The following is a 21,305-nucleotide window of genomic DNA, read 5'->3' on the forward strand; positions in this document are numbered from 1 at the left end:
AAGGACCAAAAGGCATGGAATATGATATTCTGGAAAGCAAGGGAACTAGGTCTAAAACCAAGAATCAATTACCCAGCAAAACTGACTATATTCTTACAGGGGAAAGTATGGTCATTTAACAGAATAGAATTCTAAGCATTTGTAAAGAAAAGACCAGACCTGAATAGAAAATGTGATGCTCAAGCACAGAACTCAAGAGAATCATCAAAAGGTAATTAAGAAAGGGGGAAAACAAGAAAAATAAACAAAAAAACACCCAACTTTTTTTTTTAAAGAGACCCAATAAGTTAAAATTTTATGTATCCTATTAAAAAAAGAGGTCATTGGTAACTCTTAAAAATTGTTATTATCACCTGGGTAACTAGAAGAATTACACTTAGAGGGCACAGTGACAAACTGTATAGGAGGAAATGCCAAGGCATAAATATGTATATAGATATATGTATGCAGAAATACATATACATGTATGTATGTGTGTATGTATATATATGTATATATATATACATACACACAACTAGAGTTTTAAAAAAAGGTTAATGCTAAAAGAAATGGGAAAAGAAACAAAAGGGGGTAAATTTATATGTCACAAAGAATATGTCATGGTGGGAGGGGGAAGAACATCAATACACTGGAAGGATAAAGAGGTTGGATACAGGAAATACTCAACTCCTATGTGCATTGAAATGGACTCAAAGAGGAAAGAACAAGCAAATACATTGGGGCAAAGAATTAATTTGCAATCTTTAGGGAAGTAAAAAGGTAACAAATGGACTGGTGTAGAGGGAAGCAGTACAAGGGAGGGAGAGGGTGGGGGTGGTTGTATAAAAAGACCGTAAAGAAAATAAGAGGGGAATAAGAAGGAAGGGGAAATAAAATAACGGTGGGAATTAGGGGGACTGATTAAAAACAAAACATTTGTGTAGAAAGAAATAGGGAAAGAAGAAAAGGCAGGACTAGGAGTGAAAATCAAAATGCTGGGAAATACACAGCTGAAATACACATTCATAACTCTGAATGTGAATGAAATGAACTCACCCATAAAACACAAGTGAATAGCAGAGTGGATTAGAATCCAAAACCCTACTATATGCTTTTATAAGAAACACACATGGGTAATGTAGACACACAGAGGGTAAAAGTAAGAGGATGGAGCCAAATCTATTGGGTATCAACTGATAAAAAGAAGGCAGGAGTCACAATCATGATATCTGACAAAACCAAAGTAAAAATAGATCTAGTTAAAAGAGATAGGGAAGATAAATACATCCTGATAAAAGCCAGTATTGACACTGAGGAAATATCAGTACTCAACATGTATGCACCAAATAGTATAGCATCCACATTTCTAAAGGAGAAATTAGTGGAGCTCAAGGATGCAATAGACAGAAAAACTATACTAATGGGGGTCCTGAACCTTCCACTATCAGAACTAGATAAATCAAACCAAAAAAATAAATAAGAAATATGTAAGAGAAATGAATGAAATCTTTAAATATTAGAGTTAGTAGATATGTGGAGAAAAATAAATAGGGACAAAAAGGAATATACCTTCTTTTCAGCGGTACATGGTACATTCACAAAGATTTACCATGTACTAGGGCATAAAAACATTGCAAATGAGTGCAAAAGAGCAGAAATAATAAATGCAACCTTCTCAGATCACAATGCAATGAAAATAAAACTTAGTAAGGGTACACGGAGAGGCAAATCAAAAATTAATTGGAAACTAAACAATACGATTCTCCAAAATCGGTTAAAGAACAAATCATAGAAACAATAATTTCCTTGAAGAAAATGACAATGATGAGATATCCGTTCAAAATCTATGGGATGCAGCCAAAGCAGTACTCAGGGGAGAAATTTATATCCTTGAGTTCATATATTAACAAACTAGAGAGGGCAGAGGTCAATGAATTGGGCATACAAATTAAAAAATTAGAAAGTGAACAAATTAAAAATCCTCAGATGAAGACTAAATTAGGATCCTAAAAATTAAAGGAGAAATGAATGAAATTTAAAGTCAAAGAACTATTGATTTAATAAATAAGACTAGAAGCTGGTACTTTGAAAAAACAAAATAGACGAAGTACTGGTCAATCTAATTAAAAAAAAAATGGAAAGAAGAAACCAAATTGACACTATCAAGGATAAAAAGGGAGACCTCACTTCTAATGAAGAGGAAATTAAGGCAATCATTAAAAACTATTATGCCCAATTAGTAGTAGTCTCTCGGTAACTGAGGATGACGATTGTCTTTTGTGCACAAATATGGAAATCTAGGTGATATGTATGAATATTTATGAAAATATAAATTGCCTAGACTAACAGAGGAAGAAATAGATTACCTAAACAACCCCATATCAGAAAAAGAAATTGAACAAGCCATCAAAGAACTCCAGGGCGTAATGAATTTAGAAGTGAATTCTATCAAACATTCAAAGAACAAATAATTCCAATATTATACAAACTATTTGACAGAATAAGCAAGGAAGGAGTTGTACCAAATTCAGGTAGGTCAAAAACAGAGAAAGAAAACTACAGACCAATCTCCTTAATTAATATAAATGCAAAAATCTTAATAAGATACTAGCAAAAAGATTCCAGCAAGTCATCACAAGATTTATTCACTATGACCAGGTAGGATTCAATATTAGGAAAACCATCCACATAACTGACCATATTAACAAGAAAACTTATCTGAATAGATGCAGAAAAAGCCTTTGACAAAACAGAACACCCATTCCTATTGAAAACACCAGAAAGCATAGGAATAGAAGGACCTTTCCTAAAAATAATAAACTGAATATATCAAACCATCAGCAAATATTGTCTGCAATGGGGATAAACTAGAAGCCTTCCCAATAAGATCAGGAGTAAAACAAGGATGCCCCTTATCACCTCTATTATTTAATATTGTACTAGAAACACTAGCAGTAGCAATTAGAAAAGAAAAAGAAATTGAAGGTACTAAAATAGGCAATGAGGAGACCAAGCTATCAATCTTTGTGGATGATATGGTGGTCTGCTTAAAGAATCTTAGAGAATCAATTAAAAAGCTAGTAGAAATAATCAACAACTTTAGCAAAGTTGCAGGATACAAAATAAACCCGCATAAGTCATCAGCATTTCTATATATCTTCAACACATCTCAGCAGCAAGAATTAGAAAGAGAAATGACATTTAAAATCACCCTAGACAATATAAAATACTTAGGAATCTATCTGCCAAGACAAACATAGGAACTAGATTATGAACACAACTACAAAAACACTCTCCACACAAAACTATATCTAAACAATTGGAGAAACATTGATTGCTCATGGGTAGAACGAGCTAACATAATAAAAATGACAATCCTACCCAAATAATTTACTTATTTAGTGCCATATCCATTGAACTACCAAAAAACTTTTTTACTGAATTAGAAAAAACCATAACAAAGTTCATTTGGAAGAACAAATATCAAGGATATCCAGGGAAATTATGAAAAAAAAAACGCAAAGGAAGGAGTACTTGCAGTCCCAGATCTCAAACTATACTATAAAGCAGTGGTCATCAAAACAACTTGGTACTGGATAAGAGACAGAAAGGAGGAACAGTGGAATAGTTTGGGGTAAGTGACCTCAGCAAGCAGTCTATGATAAGCTCAATGATCCCAGCTTTTGGGACCAAAATCCACTATTTGATAAAAACTGATGGGAAAATTGGAAGACAGTATGGGAGAGATTAGGGTAGGATCAACATCTCACACCCTACACCAAGATAAACTCAGAATAGGTGAATGACTTGAATATAAAGAAGGAAACTATAAGCAAATTAGGTCTACATAAAATAGTATACATGTCAGATCTTTGGGAAAGGAAAGACTTTAAAACCAAGCAAGAACTAGAAAAAACATCCTAATGCAAACACCAACAACATGGAAATAGGTTTTGATCAAAGACACATGTCAAATTTCATGTCAGCTACGGGAAGGGTGGAGGGAGGGAAATAATATGATTCTTGTAACCAAGGAATAATGTTCTAAATTGACTAAATAAATTAAATTAAAATAAATAAAATCACTCTAGACAGTATAAAATATTTAGGAATCTATTTGCCAAGAAAAACACAGGAATTATATGAATACAACTACAAAACACTTTCCACACAATTAAAACTAGATCTAAACAACTGGAAAAACATTACTCGCTCATGGGTAGAATGAGCTAATATAATAAAAATGAAAATCCTACCTTGGTATTTTACTTATTCAGTACCATACTTATCAAACTACCAAGAAACTTTTTTAGGGAATTAGAAAAAATTATAACAAAGTTCATCTGGAAGTACAAAGATCAAGAATATCAAGGGAACTAATAACAAAATGTGAAGGATGGGGACTAGCTGTACCAGGTCTTAAATTGTACTATAAAGCAGTGATCATCAAAACTATATGATACTGGATATGAAACAGATCAGTGGATCAATGGAATAGACTAGGGGTAAATGACCTCAGCAAGCTAGTGTTCGATAAACTTGAAGATCCCAGCTTTTGGGACGAGAACTCACTATTTGACAAAAACTGCTGGGAAAATTGAAAAAAAAAACAGTATGGGGAAAATTAGGTTTAGATCAACATCTCACTCCCTATAGCAAGATAAATTCAAAATGGATAAATGACTTAAATATTAAGAGCGAAATCATAAATTAGGAGAACATAGAATAGTATACCTGTCAGATCTATGGAAAGGAATTCAAGATGAAACAAGAGACAGAGAACATTATGAGATGTAAAATGAATAATTTTGATTATATTAAATTAAAAAGGTTTTGTACAAACAAAACAAATGCAAGCAAAATTAGAAGCGAAGCAACAAAGTGGGAAGAAATTTTTATAATAAAATTTTCTGGCAAAGGTCTAATTTCCCAAATATTTAAGGAACTAGGTCAAATTTAAAAAAAAAAATCAAGTCATTCCCCAATTGAAAAATGGTCAAGGACATGAATAGGTAGTTTTAAGATGAAGAAATAAAAATTATCAATAATGACATGAAAAAGTGTTCTAAATCCCTCCTGATTAGAGAAATGCAAATCAAAACAACTCTGAGGATTGGCTAATATGACAGTAAAGGAAAATAATAAATGTTGCAGAGGATACTGGCAAAAGTGGAACACTAATACACTCATAGTGAGTTGTGAATCAATCCAACTATTCTGGAAGGCAATTTGGAATTATGCCCAAAAGGCTTTAAAAGAACATAGCCCTTTGATCCAGCAATACCACTACTATGTTTGTACCCCAAAGAGATAATAATGAAAAATGTTTGTAAAAATATTTATAGCTGTACTTTTTGTGGTGAGAAAAACTGGAAAATGAGGGGGTGTCCCTCAATTGGGGAATGGCTGAAAAAATTGTGGTAATATGGTGGTGATGGAATAACATTGTGCTATAAGGAATGATCAACTGGAGGATTTTTATATGAACTGGAAGAAGCTCCATGAACAGATGCAGAGTGAAATAAGCAGAACCAGGAGAACAATCTATACAGAAACTGAAACACTGTGGGACAATCAAATGTAATAATATTTTTCTACTAGCAGCAATGCAATGGTCCAGGACAATTTCAAAGGACTTATGAGAAAGAACATGATCCACATCCAGAGAAATAATTGTGACAGCAGAAACCCAGAAGAAAAAACATATGACTTATCATGTAGTTCTATGGGTATATGAGTGGCGGGTCTGGTTCTAAAAGATCACTTTATTACAACTACAAACAATATGGAAATAGTTTTTAGCAATAATACATGTATAACGCAGTGCAATTGCTGGTTAGCTCCAGGAATGGGGAGAGAAGAAGGGAGGGAGAGAACATGAATCAAGTAAAACCATGGAAAAATTTCTAAATTAATCAACCAATAAATAAGTTGTTTAGTAGAACAGATTAGATTATAATGAAGCAAATGAACAAAGTAATGATGTGTTTAATAAACTCAAAGATCCCAGCTTCTGGGGCAAAAACTTACTTACTATTCAACAAAAACTACTGGAAAAGCTGAAAAGTAGTCTGGGAGAAACTAGGTACAGAGCAACATTTTACACCACATACCAACATGAGATCCAAATTTGGCTATGTGATTTAGACAAAGGGTGATAATATAAGCAAATGTAGGAACAAAAGAAATTTCCTGTCAGATCTATGGATAGGAAAAGAGTTCATGACTAAACAAGAGATAAAGAGGTTTCATAGGAGGTAAAATATGCAGTTTTGATTATGTAAAAGTAAAGTTTTTGTAAAAACAAAACAAATGTAGCTAAAATTAGAAAAGAAGCAGGAAATTGGGAGAGGGAATCTTTGCTTCAAATTTCTATGATGAATGTTTCTCATTTCTGATATATATCTGACTCAAATTTATAAGAATCAGTCATTCCCCAATTGACAAATGATCCAAGGATATGAATAGGTAGGGCTTAGAGGAATAAATTTAAACTATTCAAAAGCCATATAAAAAAAGCTCTAAATAAATAAACTTCTAGTCTGTAGAATGCAAAATTATATTACCAAATGCAGATTTAACCCCCTCAACTATTGACACTAAGTTAATAGAGTTACTTAAGGGTTTTTAAGCCATGAGGGAATAAATATCAGAGAAGGGCATAATAACCTTAAGTCTCTAGGAACATGTTTTTTCATTGAAACAACATTTATATATATATATATATATATATATATATATATATATATATATATATATATATATATATATATATATATATATATATATACATATATATATATGTATGTATATGTATATGTATATATATCTTAGCTAAGAAAATATGGACAAAATCTTCCATACTTGAGTGGTGCAGGTAGAATAGTCTGGTAGTTGTAGTGTTGTTGTTGTTGGCTCAGGATCTGTAGCTGCAGGAAAAGTTGCTGTTGCTGTAGCAAACGGGCATAGTTGGAGTCCATCTGTGGCTCGTTCTTCTCACCTTTCTGATCTGGTGGGATATACTGATGGTACTTCAACTTCTTAACCCGTGGTTTGGGATCTTTACATTTCTTGCTTCGGTGCTTGTCATTTGGATTCTTAGGATGACTTTGCTATTTAGAGAAAGGAAGAAAATAACAAAAGTTTCATAGATGGCATATACTAAAATCTATTCTCTTACATATCTAATTTGAAACCATCAAAATAAAGGATCAGGACATTTACTTGTGAGAAAAATGGAAATCAGAGAATCTTTTTGCTTTGTGCCTTTTCCTCTTAAGTTAAGAATGATAGCAATCTGATCATCCTTTCTTTTTTCAACACTTACTTAATAGAACATGTCACTTAATATTAACCTGTAAGGTTGTAACCCTCAATGAACTGACTTCATATTTATGTTATTTTAAAAGCTAGCTCATGGAATTATAATCGTGGCATTATCACTAAAGATACACTTATTCAATGTTTTATGGGAAGTTGGATGACTTCACTATAATGCCAATGCTTCCGATTATTAAATGAATGTAATTCAAATTCTTAAGAACAGTTGCTGGCAATTTATATCAAGTAAAATTTAATAGGACTAATGATAGATTATATTGAGATGTGTAAGACCATGTTCACACTAGGAATAATAAGTATGGTTTTATGTCTCTCACACTTACATAGGAGCCTCATTTCATTCTTTACCTTCCTTTTACATAATTCTGCAGGGAAAAGGGTATCTTACCTTTTAAGATAACAAAGGCAAAATCATGTTATGTTAATTATAGATAGCTAATTTGCATATTTGAGAAAACAAAGAATAATTATATGTATGAATGGCTGTCCAAAGAGTGGTCAAGTCAGTGTACCAAAACCTGAACTACTTGTATATTTTTCCATTACTAAATCTGTTTACCCAAGTCCCATAATGTCTGCTGAAAAAAATATGACTTGTTCCTAGGAAGCAGAAATATTTCCATCCTCATTAAGGTAATTGCAACCTGACTGTAAATCGTACATTCTAAATTATATTCAAGTATTGAATACCTACAGATCATGTATCATTATTATAGAAATCAATGGCTAATCTGCTTTCCTTACTTCACATCACTGTAATGAGTTTTTTCCCCTAGAGCAGCTAAATCTCAAAACCAAATTGTGTTGTTTAAAAAAAGTTTACTAGAGAAGAAATTATATGACAGGGATCTAATACCTAGCAATAATGGTATGAATTAACAAAGATACAACACTCTACTGAAATAACTGTTGTACTCATGTCTCCCCTTTCCCACACAGAACTTTGCTTTATTTTTAAAATCATTGACCTGATTTAGATTACGATAAATTATGCTTGGTAAGAAATATATACATATATATATATTCTAGTAATAACTGACAATTCCACATTGTTTTATATTTTGCAGTGCCTTTTACACATATTATCTCATTGAGGTACATATTGTTTTAAAATAAATTTTTATTAATCATTTTGTGTTTTTTTATATAACTAAAATTTCTCCCAATATCCCTTTTCCCCTGTTCCTGGAAGCCATCTCATATAACAAGTGCTGATTTTAGCAAACTTATCAAAAACTTATCAATGAAAAAGTCTGAACATGTGTGCAATATATTCACCTGGAGAACTCCCACCTTTGGCAAAGGAGTGTGATGGAGATGTCTTTTCATATCTCTTCTTTGGAGCCATGCTTTGTAATTTTGCAACATTCGTGTTTGATGTTTTCATAGTTGTTTTTCCCGTTTACATAGCTGTAGTCACTGTGTTTATTTTCTTTGCTCTGCTTACTTATGTGAGATCATATGAATCTTTCCAAGCTTCTCTGTACCATTATTTCTTATAGCACAGCAAGATTCCATTATATACATGAACTACAACATTTAAGTATTCTCCATCAATGGGTATCTATTTTGTTTCTAATTCTCTATCACAAAAAAAATATGCTGCTTTAAATATTTTGGTATATATGGAGGCTTTTCTCTCTGTCACTGGTCTCCTGGGGGTATAAGCCTAGTAGAATCTTTGGCACAGGATATGAACATTTTAATCTCTTCATTTTCATGATTCCAAATTGTTTTCCAAAATGATTATCAGGGGGTGGAGTCAAGATGGCAGCTTAGAAGCAACAGAAGCTGAATCCTCTGTGACTATCCTTCCATAGCAATAAAAAAATAAGTGCTTCAGAAAAAGACAGAAATCCAAACCCAACAACAAGATGGAGCCACAGGACTCTCCTATATGATACAACCTGAAAGGTACACAGAGAAAGTTGAAGTCTAGGGTATAAGGGAAAGACCCAACACCCCTCCCCAACCTATTGAGCTGAGACCAGCAGTAGGACTTGGGCTGACTGTGGGATTCCAGGGAGAAGGCTGCAATCGGGACTGAGTACCTTGGTACTGCCACTCAAAGTTCAGGGCTCTGACTGAGGCTGGCAGAGAGGAGCAGAGGGGAGGGCCAGCTGGTACTACCTTCAGCCTCCACACCTTCACCTTCAGCCTCTGCAGGCAGCTGGAGAAGATTTGGCCTCAGGACAGATTAGCTCAGCAGGTCAGCTCAATCGGTCTAATCTAGCATATAAGCATAGGAAATAAGAAGCCCCTTCAGGGCAGAAAAGCTCAAACTCAAAGAGCCAGCAAACAAGCAGAGAAGCAAGTGTAAGGCCATAGGCAGGGGGGGAAGAAAAAAATATGAGTAAGCAAGCAATAGAAGGAAAATAAGGAAATTATGATTGAAAACGTCTATTTCAATAAAAGACAAAGAATAGATAGAACAGAGAATTGTGCAAAGGAAATTTATCCTTTCCCCTTTCTGGGGTCACACAGCTGCCTGGCATGAGCTTGAATTTGACTTGGAGGCAAGGATTGTGTGAAGGAAATCACTGAGAAGATTGGGTCATAAGGACAGAATGGCAGTTGGAAAAAGGCAGCAATAGAGTCAAGAGATCACAAGACAAGGAGATGGGTGGATGTCCTCTGCACTTTTCCCTGGACTGCCCCCCACCCCCACCCCCGGGCAGCCCAGGCAAAATAGGAAGCCATAGCTGGCTCCCAAGATGTGATGTGTGAGTTAGTGGGCGAGAAAAAGTTTGATAAACCGAGGCAATAGTGGTTTTTCTGTCTTCTCTTCCATGTTTGTGGCTGGCTGGACTTACTTGTAAGTGAGGTTAGGGGACCCTAGTGGAGGCCACAGAATAGAAAACTAAATGGAGCAGCAAATAAATTAACATATATCTCTCTTCTATTTTTCCATCTTCCCCCCTACTACTTTTGATTGAATAAAGTGATTAATTTAGGGCCAGTCTCATAATTATCCCTTTTATAAGGAACATCAAGCAAAACCTCAAAAAATCCAGTGAATTGGACTAAAGCTCTGGAAGAGTTCAAAAAAGAATTAAAAAAACAAATAAGCTAGGTTGAAGAAAATTGGGAAAAAGAGAACTTAAAAGCAAAATAGATCATCTGGAAACAGAAGTACATCAACTAAAACAAGGAAATAGTGTCTTAAAAGTCAGAATTGACCAGTTTGCCAACGAGGCAAAAAATTTAAAAGATGAAAAGAATGACCTGCAAAGAAAAATAGATCAAAAGGAAAAAGGAGGATAAAAAAATCATGGATGAAATTCAATCTTTAAAAATTAGAATTGAACAATTAGAAGCTAATGACTTCATGAAGAATTAAGAATCTATAAAACAAAATCAAAAGAATGAAAAAAAAGAAAATATGAAAAACCTCATAGAAAAAAACAACTAACCTGGAAAATAGATCCAGGAGAGACAATTTAAGAATTATTGGATTACTCTAAGGTCTTGACTGCAAAACAAAAACAAAAATCTAGACATCATTTGAAAGGAAATTATCCAAGAAAACTGCCCTGATATCCTTGAAAAACAGGGTAAAATAGGTTGAAAGAATCCATAGATCTCTTCCTGCATTAAATCCCCAAATGACAACTCCCAGGAACATTATAGTCAAATTCAAGAACACCCAGGCCAAGGGGAACAAGAAGCTAGAAGGAAACAATTCAGATATCATGGAATCCCAGTAAGGATCACATAGGACCTGGCAGCACCCTGAAGGACTGGAAGGCTTGGAATATGATATACTGGAAAGCAAGGGAACTGGGTCTACAACTGAGAATCAACTACGCAGCAAAACTGACTATACTTTTTCAAGGGGAAAGTATGTTCATATGATAAAATAGAAGACTTCCAATCATTCCTGAAGAAAAGACCAAACAAACAGAAAATTTGAGACCCAAATACAAAATTATTTTGTCAATTCACAACTTGACCAATAATAGTGTACTAGTGGGCCCATCTTCTCATTACAATTCTATCATGACTATTCCCATCTCTGCAAATTTGCATTCTTTGAGGTGAAACTTTGGAGGTTGTTTTGATTTGCACTTATTAATGATATAGGAATTCTTTTGTATGACCATGTTTGTAATTTTTTTATCTCGGGTACCAAATCTTATCCAAGAAACTTGATACAAAGGGTTTTTTACCCCCCAATTGAGGGCTTCCCTTTTTGTCTTAGGTACATTAAATTTGTTTTTGCAGAAGCTTTTCAATTTCATAACCAAAGCCATCAAATCTATCTTTTGTAATTTCCTCTGTCCTGTGTTGGGTTAAGAATATATATTACATATATATATATATATATATGTATATATGTATATGTATGTGTATATATATACATATATATGGCTATGGGAGGTACCATAATTTACTTCTCTGTTAATTTTAATGTCATTTTTAATATTAAGATTACTTTTCATTGAGAATATTATGGAATAAAGCCTGAAGTGTTTGTCTAAGTAATTTCTACCAGACTACTTTACAGCTTTTAAAAAGGTTTTTTTAAAAAAATTAAAGAGTGATCGTTTTCCCTAATTTGTTTTTAGTTTACCATACATGGAGTTATTGCATTCCATTGTTTCTGTTCCTTCTCTAGTTTGTTCCATTGATCAACTCTTCTCTATCTTTAAAAACTAATTTCAGATAGTTCAGACTGTTTTGTAATATTGTCTTGAAATGTTATTTCCCTTTTTGTACCAACTGATTTTCCTCAATATTCTAATTATTTTTATTTTCCAAATAAAATTTACTACTTTATTAAATTTTGTAAAGTAGTACTTTTAATAGTTTAAGTGGTATTGCATTAAAATTATAAACAAATTTTGATAGCATTGTCATTTTTTATGATATTGGAATGACCCAGCTTTGATCATTACTCTCTCCAGTTATTGTTCTTTATTTAAGAAAATCTTTTTATAATTAAGTTCATATAATACTTTTTTTTGAGCTTTAATAGATTGAATCCTAAATATTTTAAGAACTACATATTTATTTGGAATGAGATTTCTCTTTCTATTGCTGTCCCTTGGATTTTGGCTTATATTTAGAAATGTAATAGATTTTTAAGGATTTCCTTTGTAGCTTGCAATTTTGCTGAAGGTATTTACTGTTTCAATTAGGGCTAATTCTCTAGGGTTTTCTGAATAAGCTATCATATCATCAGCAACTATGGATAGTTCTAGCTCCATCTATATGCCTTTAATTTTTCTTTTAAATTTTGCTCACATTTTCAGAATTTTATCAAATAATAGCATAAAGAGTGAACATCCTTGCTTATACTGAGAAAACTTCTAGTGTATTCTCATTACATATGATGCTTATTTTTGGTTTTAGTAAAATAAAAAAGAGCCTTGTGCACCAATAATTTGAAGTTTTAAAAAATAATGGGAATGAGTATTACACATTGTCAAAGACTTTTTAAAGACAAGTATTTTTATCTCCATTTTACAAATAAGAAAATTGAGGCCCCAAGATGTTAAATGACTTGTCTACTATAGCGTCAGAGATAGGATCTAAACACAAACACAGATCTTCTGGTTCTAAGTCCTCTACTCTATTACACCATTTACTCTTCTATGATGATAATTGCTAGTATTTATATTATATCTACTATGTGCAAGATACTGTGCTATATGCTTTATAAATATCATTTTATCCTCACAACAATTCTGTGGGGTAGAATGCTATTATTAACTCCAATTTACAGTTGAGTAAAGTGAGGCAAAAAGAGGTTAAATGACTCTCCCAAGGTATAATAGTCACATACATTTTCAAATCAAAAATCCGTTTTCCTCATTAGATCTGAACTCATGGTAAAAACAAATCCTACAACTTCCCATAATTTTCCTTTTCTGTTGAGCATACTATCACCTGCCCCACTTACCCAGGAGTCGCTTTGCCTTTTTCTTCTACCTCTCTTCTATTCTACCTTCACAATATCTCTGATATTTACCCTTTTCTCCTTTTCTGACTGGATGAGGGTTGCCTCTTGCTTGGACCATTGCAATAATCTCCCATTTGGTGTTCCTAAACCTTGCTTTTCTCCTCTCTCTAATTCATCCTTCATATAGCGACCAGAATGGCCTTCCTAGGGAACAGGTCTGACTGATATTCACTAACTCAAATTTCTTCAGTGGTTCCATTTTACTTTTAGGATTAAATACAAACTCCTTAGCCTGATATTTTAAGGCTTTCTGCCATCTGGCTTTCAGTTAACCTTTACAAAAATTTTTTCATATTATTCTTCCTTTACATACTCTATATTCTAGCCAAATTATACTACTATATATACTAGTTATCAACATTCTATCTGTGAGCCTTGAATACACTCTCTTCTTAGGTCTATCTCTTTCAGAAGTCTTCCTTTTTTATTTTTTTTCAAACTCTTACCTTCCATCTTGGAATCAATACTGTGTATTGGTTCCAAGGCAGAAGAGTGGTAAGGGCTAGGCAACGGGGTCAAGTGATTTGCCCAGGGTTACACAACTGTGAAGTGTCTGAGGTCAGATTTGAACCTAAGACCTCCCATCTCTAGGTCTGGCTCTCAATCCACTGAGCTATCCAGCTATTCCCCCCCCCCCCCCCCAGTCTTACTTTTATTTAAGGCTTAAAAACATAACTTTCTTCATGAATTCTTTCCTGAAACTCTGGGCTATCAATGCCTCCCCCCACCCCTCAAAGACTTTGTATTTATTATTTGTACATATGTTCTATTCCCTTAAGTAGAATCTAAGCTCCTTGAGGACAAGGATGGTTTTTGTTCTTGTCTTTCTATCTCCAGTGTCTAGGACCTATTTAGGGATGAGGACCTTGTGGGTATAAAGACAGGGCAGATGTTTAGGTCTGGTGGTTTTCCATCTCACTCAAAAGAATAGAGTTGGTAACCTTTATTCATCCAAACTATGAGAAATCAAGCAAGTCAAACAGCATCTCAGTAGCCTTGGGAGAGAGTGAAAGGCACTCTATTGGTAGGTCTTCCCTGAGAAAATTTAAGGAAATCTGGTTGGTTGATATGAAAACTAGAATTTCTGTGCTGATTAGAACAAAACAATGTTTTTTCTTTTTTCTTTTTTTACCAAATTTCATTTTTTGTTAATCATTTTTGTTAATAGTTTTTCAATTGTCCAAGAACCTCAGCCTTTCAAAATAATATTTAAAAAATTAACTTTTAATTTATTTTCAAAGATCTGTCTTCTTTCCCTATTCCATCTTCAATTGAGAAAGCAAGAAAAACAAAACCAATGTTACAAGCATACTTAGCAAAACAAAATTCCTCATTCACTATGTCTAAAAAATTGTCTCATGTGCATGACATTACTTGTCAGGAAGGTGGGCAGCTTGTTTCATCATGAGAACTTAGTAACTGAGGTTTGTTATTGTGTTGATCTGAGTTTCCAAGTTTTCATATATATATATATATAAATAATGTTTTAATTAGCAAGATTCATCTTCTCACCAGCCCCCACCAACTCAATTGAGAACACTAGAAAAATAAAACCTATTACACATGTAGAGTCAACCTAAATCAAATGTCTATATCGACCATGTCTTAAAATATTTCTTATTCTGCAAATCCTTCATATCTCTATCGGGAGTTTGGTAGCATGTTTCATGATCAGTCCTCTGGAATCCTGGTTAGTCATTTTAATAAAAATTCAGCACAGAGGCAGCTGGGTGGCTCAGTAGATTGAGAGCCAAGCCTAGAGATGGGAGGTTCTAGGTTCAAATCTGACCTCAGACATTTCCCAGCTGTGTGACCCTGGGCAAGTCACTTGACCCCCATTGTCTAGCCCTTACCACTCTTCTGCCTTGGAGCCAATACACAGTATTGATTTCAAGATGGAAGGTAAGGGTTTTAAAAAAAAATTCAGCACACTAGTATTCCATCCCATTTATGTAATATAATTTATCTTGTTCCCAAAATATATGCATTCCCTTAGATTCCCATTCTTTGCCATTTCAAAAAGAGCTATTTTTGTATATCCTTAGAATTTATTGTGCTTCCCGTTAAAACATTTCTCTTTTAATTTATCCTAATCTCTCTTATTCCCATGCTCTCCTCCTTTCCCTTTCTCTCCTTTCACTGTCAAGAGAAATGTATTTCTGTACCTAATTGTCTATGTATTTGTTTCCCCTTTGACCAACTAGTCAAGGTGAGTGAGGTTCAAGCATTATTTGTTCTTCCCCATCCCCTCCTCCTTCATATTTGTATGGATGTCTACTTGTGCACCCTTATTATGTGAGATAATTCCCTCTAACCTCCTTTAATATTCCCTGTAATATATTACTCTTCTTTTTCCATTCTTTTAAGTTCATTAATATATAACTTATCTAACTAGACTTCCTCTGTGAATACTACAGAGACCCCACAGGGAACACATATATTATCTCCCCATAGTTGAAAATAAATAGTTTATTCTGTAATCCTTTATCATTATTTATTATTATTATTTATTTTTATTTCTCTTCACTTCTTTGCTTGTATCTCAGAGTTTCTCTGCAGCTTTGGTCTTTATTAAGAATGCTTGGAAGTCCTCTATTTCATGAACTATCCACCCCCCACCCCCCATATTTATTTTTGCTGAGTAAATTATTCTTGGCTATAAATCTATATTTTTTTCCTTCTGGAAGATCATATTACAAGTTATTTGCTCCTTTATAGGGTGGCTATTAAATAACGTGTGATCCTGAGACTCTTTGATACTTGAATTCTTTTTTTTCTGGCTGTTTGCAATATGCTTTTTTTTTTTTTGACCCGGAAGCTCTGGATTTAGCTATCTGTTCATGGGAGTTTCATTTTAGATTTCTTTCAAGTGGCACCTGGTAGATCCTTATTTTTACTTTACCTTCTAGTTATAATAGATCTGGGTAGTTTTCTTTTAATATTTCTTCAAATGTGATATTTAGGGTTTTTTTTTAGGATAGTGTTTAATAGTTCAGTAATCCTTTTATTTTTTTCTCCTCTTTTCTGCACTTTTTATTTTTACTATGACACATTTTACATTTTTTCTATTTTTTTCAATCTTTTGATTTTAATATTTCTTGTTGACTCATGGAATTACTGGATTTTATTTGATTCATTTGAATTTTCAGGCAGCTTGTTGTTTTATACTTCTTGTGCCAACCTGTTAACTCCCTTTCTAATTCTTTTTTCCCCATAGTTCTCATTTTGACCTCCATTTCTCTATTTCTCATTTCATTGGTAAAAACATTTAAAAACGCCTTTTCAAATAATTTTTCATAAGTTTCAGGAATTTTAGTTGAGCTTGTTCCCAACCTCTGTTTTTCTGAGGTATAGCTTGTAAATGTTTTGGAGTATTTTCTTCTAGATTTGTTCTTGCCATCCCAATACATCATTTTGATGGGATCCGTTTTTTGTTTGCTCATTCTTTCAGCCTACTTCCTGACTTCGGACTTCAGGTTAGAAACAGGTATTGTACACTTCTATTAGAAAGGGGTGGTCTTATTGTACTTTCCTTGGGGTACTGAGTTTTGTGTTACTGGATCTCAGGGACAACTCAGGCTGGAGACTTTCAAACTTTCAATGTTCTCAAAGTGTTCTGATCCAGGACAAAAGTCTGATTGCTTCTCCCATGGTCTGAACTCTGCAAACTCCTGACCCTATTTTGGGTCTGAGTAAGAAGAATAAAAGGCTGTTGGAATTCCTCTCTCTCAGGCAGCTAGAAAGTTTTATTGGCTTAGAGTAACAGAACTTCTAGGCTCCCCTTTGTTTTGAGATTCCTGCCCTGGTTATTCCTCTGTAGGCTTAGTTAGCTTTTGGAAGTGAGATTTTTGCATTGCACCTGGGGTCTAAGCCATACCCCCTGCTGCTGGCTTCTAAACTTTCCCTTTTCTTGGCACACTGTCTGGGGACGTCCTATCCTAGAACACCATTGCCTGTGAAGGTGCTCTTCTCACTGAACTCTGTATCTGTGACTATGGGCAGGATAGTGGGTGCCAAAGCTGCCAGTTAGCACCTGTCCCTGTTGTAGTGTTCTGGTGTAGTGCTGAGGCTATTCTATATGCATCTAAAATCTCTTGCCCTAGTGCACAACCCTCTCCCCTCTCTCTCTATACTAGAATGGTCTACAGTTAGAATGTTCCTGGGCCAACCCTGCCTCTACCATTCACATTCCTCCCTGTCTATCTCCCTATGCTGAGCACAGTTGGATAAAGGACTTGTTTATACTTTTTTCTGTATTTCCCCATCATTTGGTTTGGTATATTTTCTAGCACTATTAGGATGAGTACACGGAGAGGAATTAATGGAATTCCTATCACTGCATCACCTTTGATTTTGCCTCTTCTTAGATATTAGAACTGCCTTTAAGTTACATGAAATGGAATTGACATTAAAGCCATATTAAGGCTTTTGTGTTAACCTTGGGTCTGTGGGGGTGGGAAGTTCTCAGGCCTGATGGCCAGTGATGCAGGAGGTCATTTGTCAAGGCCTGACAGGGATATCTTGGTGTTCTGCCAGGTTTTACTATTGTGGCAGTTTCTGTCCCAGGCTCAGGCAGGTAGTGGGCGAAGAGGGAGGGAAGGGAATGGGGAGGGCATTGGTCCCAGGGTCTTTCAATAGCTTTGTTAGAAAAGAATCTATTTGGGGAAAGAAAATGAAATAGTTTAATGTCAATTAATCAGTTGAGCATTTTTTTTGGAAAGCATAAATTTATTGGACAAACATAAAATCCAAGTTTATTTTTCACTTTATTGATAGAAAATAGAGTTTTATTAAAGACACTGCTCTTCCTGGAATCTCTTGAATTACTCTAATAATATGTTTCCAGGACAGCGAGAAAGCCAACATGGTATAGTAGAAAGGATAATGCACAGTGTCAGAATACTTGGGTTGAGTTTTTGGTACCAGTACTGTGAAATGTGACCTCAGGATAGACACAACCTCTTCAAATGTCATTTTCCTCATTTGGAAAATGAGGATAATAAACCATGCACTCCCAATTTCACAGGTTGTTTGGAGGGATTTATTGATACTTTCCTTTAAACATTAGAGTTATTTCCAGATATAGCTTTTCCCTTATGGTTTGATGGGGATTTGGACTTTAAAGGATCACTGTATTGCAAATATGAATAACATAGAAATAGGTTTTGAGCAATGATGCATGTATAAACCTAGTGGAATTGCTTGTCAGCTCTAAGGGGGAAGGAAGAGGGGAGGGAAAGAATATGAATCATGTAACCATGGAAAAATATTCTAAATAAATAAATAAAATAAATTTAAAAAGAAAGGTCTTATGTAGAAGGTGGTGCTTGAGCTAGGTTTTGTGGGAAACTAGAGATTCTAATAGGTGGGGATAGGAAAGGAGTTCATTTCAAGCTTGGGGGACCATCCTGGGTAAAGGTATGCTAAAAGAGATGGAATATTGTGTAGGGAACAGCCAGAAGGTTGGTTTGGCTGGCCAATATAGTACTTGAAAAGGATAATATACAATATTAAGGCTGGAAGATAGGGAGGAGCTAGATTATGAAGCACTTCAAAAGCTAAACAAAGGAATTTTGTATCTGATCCTAGAGGTATTGGGAGCCACTAGCTTTACTTAGTAGTGACTCTGACCTCCTGTGCTTTACGAAAGTCACTTTGGAAGCTATGTAGACGATAAATTGGATTTGAGAAGAGAGGTGAGACTTGAGGAAGACCAATTGAAAGGCTACTGATCTAGATGAGATATGGAGGAATGGTAGTAGTGACCCTGGATAACTAGAAGGAGAATGCTACCTTTGCTTTCTGAGGCAAAGTATGGCGACATTTAATCCTCTTATCTTTGGAATGACCTCTGTGGGGCTATGCTGTCCTGGCCAGTGAGTTAGTCAATGCTGATATAGTCCACTATATCTAGTTACTGTCCAGCTATACTTCATCCTATTCTTTTGTTTACTTTGGCCATATCTTTACCATCCATTATGTTAATGTGTGTTACATAGTGTTCTTTCTTAAGAGTGTAAGCTAATAGGATCATAGATTTAGAGATGGAAGGGACCAAATCCAAGCTCATTTTACAGAAACTAAGATTGACTTGTTTGACTTTAATTCAGAGTCATATAGTTGTTATATGTTAGAGGCAGGATTTGGACCCAGGTTTTCCTGACTCTATCTATACTTAGCACTCTTTACATGATAGTATACTGTTTCTTTTCTTTTCAGTTTTCTGATGATGAATTCAGTTCAGAATTTTAATTTTCGAGCAATTACAAATGCTTGGTATATTTAGTCAATCAAGAATCAAACCTTAGTTTGAGCCATTGTTATATGTTAGAGGCAGGATACATATACATGAAAACAGAAAATTTGTACAAGTCATAAAAATGCTTTGGGCTTCTTTACCATAAGGAAATAATGATATTAAATTATTTTGAGTAAATTACAAAGTCAACATTTTATATTACTGATTTAATTTATTAACTTAAAAAAAGCACAACTACAGTTAAATACTACAACAAAAACTGCATACAAAAAAGCCAGCATTGTAATAAAGAGTATTATGCACTGGCCCCCATTCAGAGGTTTGAGAATAAAAATCCCCTCTGGAATAATTTTCATCATCCTTAGAAGCTTCTCCATTGTAATGGCATCATTTTTTCTTGAGATGGGTCAAAGTCCACCAAGTCTACCTGATCCATTTTTCAGTCTCCTCTCTACTCTCTCTTTGGAGCAAATTTTCCAACAAAGATGAAAGAAACCTATTTTCTGGGAAGTTTACCTTAAATTTAGCTATTAGAATCCCTTTTCCATAAGACCAGTGATAAATTGGCATGCCTTAATCCATCACACATCTGCTATCACCATGTTTGACAATCTGACTGGGATAAGAAGTAATGACTATAGGATAGGACTGTTTAGAGTTGATATTAGTCTCTGAAAGTCACACAATGCTTTGAAACGGTCCTTGGTCATAAACATAGCATTGTTCTTTCTGATTCAAAACATTATGGCTCAAGTTCTGGTTCCTGGTGCCCCTCATCATGGAATATTATTTTCTGATGATATTGCATGGCTTTGTTAATATGAGCCTCCAGAATATCTTTCTTTTTAATAATTTTCTTTCCATTGCAGGTTGAACATCTCTTTTTGGAGCTGATATGTTTCCAGTCCTTAGATGTTCCAACCTAACTAATTAAATTTGTTGAATCATTCTAGGTCCTATATGCTGAATTCTTATATTCATTCCAATACCTCTTCAATTGGAACAGCACTTGACAATTCCTTTTTTTACCACCATGCCCTTCATATTTATCACAAGTTACATTCTTTTGCAAATCCAGTTTTCTTGTTGTGCCATTATATAAATTTTCTAAGATCACAGTTCTTAGCACACAGTGATCATTTAATAAATGCTTTTCATTCATTCAGGGTCATAAGAGAGGTGAGTTTTGGGGGGAAGATAATAAGTTCTGTTTTGGACATGGAGAAGCCAGAGTGATTAAATATAGAAAGAGCCAGGCTTGAATCTAGGAAGTCCAGAGTTCAAATGCCTTTGACCCATGCTGGTGGCCATATGGTCTTAAATAAATGCTACAAGCAATTCACTGAAATGTAAGTTTATGAGAAGGTGTCTGATTGTTCTTGGAGAAGACTTTTCCTCACCTGAAGTTGTCTATATCAGTGGTGTCAAACACAAATAGAAATGGGGGCCAGTAAACTAATACATGAAATGCAATGTTTTATTGTAGTTGGTGATGTGAGGCTATAAATTATGAGAGAAATTAGGGTGAAATATAATAATTATCCAATACTTATGGGAGCTTATTAGGTCAGAACAAAGAGAACAGTATACACAATATTGTTAAAGAACACAACGTCAGAAGAAAGTTAAGATGAATTTGACATTAAAAGATCAATCTCTGTCATTTTGCACAACTATTTTTATCCCTTAAAGGAGGTGGAGAATTTCAGAAAATAATTGTTTTGTAAAAAACAAAAGGTTCAAATAAAGCTTTAGTAATAT

At 34.4% G+C, this 21,305-nt stretch overlaps 1 protein-coding gene and 1 long non-coding RNA gene across 23 annotated transcripts in view; one reads left to right on the plus strand and one right to left on the minus strand.

Moving 5' to 3' along the window:
- The window catches only part of MRTFB (myocardin related transcription factor B), a 396,134-nt gene that overhangs the window by 77,731 nt on the left and 297,098 nt on the right, over nucleotides 1-21,305 (minus strand). For all 18 annotated transcript variants that reach the window (XR_008913624.1, XM_056806173.1, XM_056806161.1 and 15 more), the window contains one exon: nucleotides 6,844-7,091. Coding sequence is in view for 17 of the 18 variants with exons in the window: in XM_056806173.1 (XP_056662151.1) it covers nucleotides 6,844-7,091 (248 nt within the window). In the remaining variant the exon portion in view is untranslated. The remainder of the gene's footprint in view (nucleotides 1-6,843; nucleotides 7,092-21,305) is intronic.
- LOC103093111 (uncharacterized) overlaps nucleotides 1-21,305 on the plus strand; it is a 177,743-nt gene that overhangs the window by 49,995 nt on the left and 106,443 nt on the right. The window lies entirely within an intron of this gene.

Source organism: Monodelphis domestica, chromosome 7, assembly GCF_027887165.1.
Source record: "Monodelphis domestica isolate mMonDom1 chromosome 7, mMonDom1.pri, whole genome shotgun sequence".
NCBI classification, from domain to species: domain Eukaryota; kingdom Metazoa; phylum Chordata; class Mammalia; order Didelphimorphia; family Didelphidae; genus Monodelphis; species Monodelphis domestica.